Source organism: Scardinius erythrophthalmus (assembly GCF_964197995.2).
Source record: "Scardinius erythrophthalmus genome assembly, chromosome: 11".
Classification (NCBI taxonomy): Eukaryota; Metazoa; Chordata; class Actinopteri; order Cypriniformes; family Leuciscidae; genus Scardinius; species Scardinius erythrophthalmus.
This window is the reverse complement of record NC_138231.1, coordinates 29,441,956-29,449,041: the sequence shown is the minus strand read 5'-3', so window position 1 is coordinate 29,449,041 and position 7,086 is coordinate 29,441,956. Positions and strand designations below refer to the sequence as shown.

General features: G+C 39.9%; 1 protein-coding gene across 1 annotated transcript; it reads right to left on the bottom strand.

The window, feature by feature from the left end:
* Positions 1-1,203: 1,203 nt before the first annotated feature.
* ccdc190 (coiled-coil domain containing 190) lies at positions 1,204-5,380 on the bottom strand (the record flags this gene model as incomplete). Its single annotated transcript, XM_081377915.1, has 3 exons — positions 1,204-1,714; positions 5,000-5,129; positions 5,203-5,380. 3 exons carry the CDS (start codon positions 5,378-5,380, stop codon positions 1,204-1,206), a joined length of 819 nt encoding a protein of 272 aa, XP_081234041.1.
* Between the last annotated feature and the right edge of the window lie 1,706 nt (positions 5,381-7,086).

Here is a 7,086-nt window from a genome sequence, read left to right as displayed (position 1 = left end):
ATCAACAGAGGGCGATAATGTGATATGATGGTAAGTTTGATAACCACAGCAGAGGTCTAGCTACTGATGAAATGAAGAATACAGAAAGTACCCAGAGGCAAAGTATTCATAGATTGTGACAGATGTCCTGATAAAATGAGAAGAAAACAGCTTTGTTGATTGTTTTTATTGACATAATTTGAGCTGATAAGAACAAACCATCCTAAAATTGCGTGGTTCATGTAGATTTAAGTTTAAACATAAATTACAATTATTAAATTATTTAGGCCTAATACAAAACATCTAATGAAGCATGTAGTGTGTGCTATATTAAAGGGAAAGTTCACCCAAAAATGAAACTTGTCATCATTTTCTCACCCTCATGTTGTTCCAAACCTGTAGGCCTATGTGTTTCTTCTGTTGAACACAAGAGAAGATATTTTGAAGAATGTTTCTTGCCAAAGAGTTTACGGTAGCCATTGACTTCCATAGTGTTATTATTATTTTTTCCTACTATGGAAGTTAATGGCTACAGTCAACTGTTTGATTACCAACATTCTTTAAAATATATTATCTTTGTGCTCAACAGAAGAGAGAAACTTAAAGGTTTGGAACAACTAGATGGTGAGTAAATGATGACAACTTTTTTTTTTTTTTGGGGTGAACTATTCCTTTAACTCAGCGATTCTCAACTGGTGGGTTGTGACTCACCAGCCTTTTCTGATAGGATCATGGACAGCAGGGGAAGAAATATAGTAAACGGGGTAGTAAAAGGTGCATTTACACTCTGACTTGTAATAAGCATTCAAGTCTTCATAGAACTCATAATTATAACTTGCAAACTCAGAATTGAATGGAGCTCCAACTTTTAGGCTACTTGACAGCCCTAATTTTTACTCGCATCTGTTCTCAACGGACTGAACAGAAAAAAATAACTTAGAAATTAGATCATTTCCATGTCAGAGAAGGCGGAGCCTCAGATCCACACCTACCTATTACATAATCGACACAGACCAATAGTAGTTCAAAAGTGTTTACCAGCCCGATCGAACTTTTCCAGAAAGTTAGCGTTGGCAAGTTGTTTCAAAACGAATATGCCGCGAATGGACCAAAACCGCACCAACCTACCAATACAATTATGGCACTATGTTTGGTCGCAACTTGCTGTCCAATGGATAATCTGATCTTAAAGCAAAACCAGTTGAGAACCACTGTTTTTGAGTCTCAGAGAGCGGGAGTATCTCTTGAATCGTGGGAAAATATCTCTCGTATGGTGAGTTCTCGCTCACACAACGGGTGTCCTCTGTGTCTGATGTATCTTGCTTTTCTTGCTTCAACCAGGGCCTGTGCAAAGTTTGGTAATGTGTGAACTGTTCTTAAATGTCCATCAGGAGCTAACATCTCAGAAGGAAATAAAACAGGAGAGGATGGACACCTATTCCCATTTATCTCAGCTCCTCTTTCATTATCTTTCTCTTGTTCCCTTAACAGCATCCACTCTCTCTCTTTCTGGCTGTCTTTTTCTCTGTCTCTCACTACCTCCATGTGTGCCTCCCTCTCTCTATCCATCTGTCTCTCCTTGCTGTCCTCTCTTTCTGTATTTGTACATGCAGCAGTTAGAGATGTGACAGGCTGCCGTTTTAGGTCCGGTAGGCAGAGAGTCTCAGAGGAGTGTTCAGCGCTTTTCTCCCCAGTGCTGATAAACTCCTGAACACGAGCCTGCAGAGAGGAGGACCTGGAGAGATTGAGAAGAAATACCGAGAAATAATTACTTAAAGTGTAAAAGTCAACATGCATTAAAAATCCTGGGGAACTCGCATAGCAATTCATCTGGAGCTGCAGGAAAAGGACACCGCTAATTGGATGGTGGCTCCACAATGATGCACTCGGTTTCATTTTTACGTGATTGTTACACCAAATGACATTTTTGCACTCAGTGAAAGATCAGTAGATTTGTAAAAAGTTCAGTAAAGGTTTTTTTGTGGAAATGTAAAGCTGGTCTGATGGTACACGGACTGGGCACTTTCAGTATCACCATATAAACCAAGGACTGGAAGGTGAGGAAAATGATGGAGGAGTGTGGAGAATGCAGACGAGTGAAAAAGAAATGAAACAATCATGAAAGAGTGTCTCTGTCAGACAGGGAAAGAAAGAGAGATAGAAAACAGTAAATAAGGGGAAGTATAGTGAAGGAGGCACTAGTTGGTTGCCGACAGGCTGTCTGCCTAACAAGCATAAAGACGAAGAACCACTAACCTCCCTGCAGGTCCTCAGAGACACAGAACAGACAGACAGAAGATGTTACAAGAAGTGCAGACGGTGTGCTGTGGGAGAGAGAGATGGCCTAATTTCATCTCTCTTGTTTCTTTCTTGCTATTTAGCAGATGCATGTCATCCAAAGAAACCTTTGGTTCACTGATTGAATGGCCAGTTCCAGTGGAGCATCTTGAGATGTGTCTTGCTCAAGGGAACAAGCAGGAGAGAGGTTTCTCTCGCTGTCTCATTAGAAGCCCAGATCTTTAACTGTTAGTCTAGCACGGCCTTTCTCCATTTCTTTAATTCACTGACTCCAGATCTCATTTTAAAACATATTTTGCCCCCTCTTCCCTCGCTCTCATTCATTCATCTCTTTGAAAGTGCTGATCGAAGTTTTGAGAAAGGACAAATCTGAGAGGCAGACAGTGGAACAAATATATTAATAGATGAACATATCAATGAAGGGGGCTAAAACATAATAAATCTTTTACTAAGTCATTTGTATGTGTTTGAGGATGGATGGATCTGTGTGTGTCTGTGATTACCCATTTTCAGATTCACTGGTGCGGTTAACTGGGGAAATCCCTTCAATCACACATGCCCATCTCAGACTCTAATCAAAAAGCATTCATGCACATACATATTATAACCAACTTCTGAACACACACACACACACACACACGCATTTGAAACACACAGTCTGATTCAGCTTTAATTCCCAGTGACCCTCAACCCAACATTCACATACATGCAGCACATAAATGCACACACAAACAAAAACACTTTTATTATCATGCTTGCTGTCACCCTGCTATCCTAAAACAGAATTTTATCCCCTCACACAATCATAACAATTTGCCTATGCAGAATCAAATGCTACTTACTGGATCCTTAATGTGTGTATTTTCATTATCCGTTCATTCAGTAGTATAGTATAGGCCAAGTCAACTTGTGGCCTGTTTAAAATGTTTGCCCCACGTGAGGTTATTTTAGGTTGTGATAAATAAGTGACAAATATGTTGTGATGAATAAGTTTATCGCAACCTAAAAGATAACTTAATAAGACAGACACATTATCAAATTGGATCAAATGTGCCCACAGTACACAAATACAGCCGAATGCATAACCGTTTAAAGTATACTTCTTTGGAAAGTGTGCGCAAACAAACACCCCAGACAGCAACATAGTGTCAGCCCAGATCCACGTGTGGAATCCACGTGTACCCGATGTGGGCCGGATCTGGGCCGACACTATGTTGCTGTCTGGGACAGATGCTAGACAAACGCGCAACGGTCGAAACCGACGCAGGGCGAGCAGCACTGCCATCAACTCTAGACAATAGGTATGGTACCACAGTCTAGGTCCCGTCCAGGAGCCCAAAACTGTGCCTGGCAAACTGAATCACATAACCGAGTCTGATTGTCTGCAAGAGCCAACGGGATGGGCTTGGAAGCGCTAGCTAGGCTCCCAGGCTCTGTACGAGCAGCCCAAGGGGACAACCAACGTACCCACGGAGGGGCAGCGATGGGGACTGCTGGGGCCCAACCCGGGAAGCGTAGCGTCCCAAAGTAGAGGCAGTGAGTGTGGTGTGACACTAACCTGGCTCCCAGGATCCCGCGAGGAATGGGCATATTAAATGTTAAAATTCAATAACTAATAATGAACAAAAGTTTAAGCATTAGTTTAGTGTTATTAAGGTGACATTCTGTTTTGTCGTTTTGTAAAACGATCTTAGCCTACATCTGTCACAGAGACTTGTGATTTCTCAGAACACGTATTTCAGGGATATTTGTCAGACTTTAACTATAAACATATTCATTGTCCTTATCCTACGTGCAACTTTTTCAATGCAAAGTGGGTCTAAGATACAATATCAAACATTTATAGAATGAGTGGGCGGCGTCTAGCTTCCTTTTTAAGATTGTACCCCGAAGGAGAGATCATAATTGCAACAGATTCATTTTCCACATTCTGTTTGAAGTTGTGCTGTGTCAAGTATCAAGTAGAATAAATTCTCTCATTCCTCATTGAAATCCATGTCAACCCCTGTCTAACTGCAGAGTGGGGCGCATGCCACGGCTGAAGCTGGGATACAGGGGAAGACAGAGCTGGATAGCCATATTATATAATGAGGTGCTAAAGAGATTAGCTTCATGTTGGCACAACACACTTCCTTTGAACTCCATCAGAAATTATCAGTGACTTCGCTTACTGTATATAGAGGAGTTGGATCCAACTATTAATGTTTATTGGATAAAAATACGGTAATAGTAATACTATGATATTATGAAATTCTGATATTATGTATATATAATGAAGAAATTTAAACATCATAGTTATAGATGCACAATATATCCGTACTATTTTGGTTTTAGCATATACTTGAGATACTTACAATTACGACTGATACCAATAAATTAATTTTATTTTAATTGTTTATTTAATTGTTAGTGCTCATTTACATTTATTTATTCAACCCTCACAAAACCACTAATAATTTAATAGCACTGTTAAATGGAATATTTAGTAAATCTCAAAATAAACATTCACTGCAAATTCACATGTAGTATTTAAAATGATTGATTTTAGTTTTTTTATTATTATTATTATTATTTATTTAAACAAAAGTTTATAGAAATTGAAAATTGGCCACTACATAAAAATAATTATAATATAAAATTATATTTATTTGAAAAATTATAAATGTTTAGATTTGAATATAGTGAGAAAATGCAATTAAACAAGTCCTGATCTCAGCCTCACCTGTCTGCCTCCTTGCCTGCCAGTGGGATGATGGGTAATAGGGTCCTTTTGTAGGATGCAGCAGGGCGCACAACATCATGGTTGGAAGGTCGTAGCCCTAAACTGTGGAGTCCTCTTTTCCAGGGATTACCTGACATGAAACAGATATGTTTAATATGTGAAATGCCATAACTTCGTCTAGAGAAATGTAATTACTCACACACCTGTTTTGACTGAGATGAGGTCTCTGTGTAGTCTGCGCTGCTCTCTGTTCAGTGTGTTGAGGTGGTAATGTTTAGCCTGGTCAAGTCTCTGCAGATCCTCAGCCAGTCTGGCTTCGGCCCTCTTCTCTTCTCGTCTCTGAGCCTCACCGGGCCATGGCAACCAGTCTCTGCGACGCATATCTGATGATGACGTTTCAATAATATACCGTATTTAAACAAAACTGATAAAGCAATATCAATATCATAACAAAACCAAAAATTGAGCTGAATTCAGACCAACAGCACAAGCATGTTAGTATTGCTTTCATGCAACAGTTCAGTTCAAGTCATTGAGTAACTTGCATGTCCCATTGCTGTTGGACTATAAGGTTCTTGCATCGTAGCTCGGTCATTGTCCATAAAGTCCAAATGTACCAACAATCATAAATTGTGATTCTTTAGCTCAAATCATGCTATACTAAATCAATCAATCAATCAATCAATATTTTTCTGGCTGGTCCAGCTAATATGCATGCATAAAAGAGATAGGCTCTTTTAACTAAAATGCGGGGCTTCCATTCAGGCTTCACAATTTCTCCCATTTTCTACAGTATTTCTCCAATATCTCCCTTGTTCTCCGTCTTTGAAGAGATACAACAGTATTTACAGTACACTCATGCACATACAAAAATATCAAACCAAACATCAGCAACAAATTCATAATTGTCCGTCTTTCAAATACACAATCCAAAATATAAAACATTTGTTGGCCTAACATAAGAGCACTAGGGAAAACACATAGGCCTACACCTACATACACATGCTCTCATACACAGTATTATATTCTCCCAATGGACTCTCTGATATGTCAAGCTTGACTATGTTATTCATTCTATCGTTATGCAAAACCGTATTCAGCAGATCCATCTCACTTGCCAAGAGAATATAATTATTCAAAGCAAAAAGGGCATCTATTTAGCTACCCCGGTTGTCAAAAAGCAAATGTGGATTTGAGTGAATAAGATTCTCATCTTATTCACTCAAATCCACATTTGCTTTTTGACAACCGGGTAGCTAAATAGATTCTTAATGCTGAATAGTTGGAAACACTGTAGTGGCATTATCTACTAAAAACAATGAGATATAGAGCCTTATCATTACTTCGGTATTTACAGTGGCAGCTGCGGTGTTAAAATGACCCATGTCTCTTCAAGAGCATGTTCAGTAGTTTCATTAGATTAATTAGAATCCAGGTAGAATTTACTACTTTATTCAAAAGAATAAGTGCAGAATAACAAGGATAACTGGGGCTTTAAGAAGGGAGCAAGGGATCCTGCTTTAATATCTGAAATGATCAGGGAGGGAACACCTCACTCAGGCTCAAAAGGGCAGCTTGCTAAAGGGAGTCAGCGGTGAAAACATTCTCAGTGGCTACCATTACTGATGTTGCTGCCTCTCCAAGGCAGAGCCTCAACACAAGGGAGGCTCAACTCAAAGGGAGCCACAGGGGAGCCTATTCTTACATCAAGACCCCTGAAGTCAGGGGAAGGGAGCTCGACCCTGCTTTTTTAAAAAGGGAACAAGGAACCCTACTTTATTGCCCAAGACAATAGGAGAGGAAGTAAAACACCTAATTCCATCTATGGCTCAAAAAGGGCAGCTTACCAAGGGAGCCTGCGATGTTATTAAAACCCTTCAGCAGCTACCATCTCTTATTTTGCTGCCTCTCCAAGGGGGAGACTCTGTACGAGAGAGAGACTCGACCCAAGGGTGCCACAGGGTAGCCAAGCCTTACTTTAAGACTCCTCGAGTCTGGGGGAGGCAGCTCAACCCTGTTTAGGTAGAAAATTCCTCTATGACCTGCTATAGCCCGCGCATAGTTTTTTTATTTTCTTTTACCAGCGT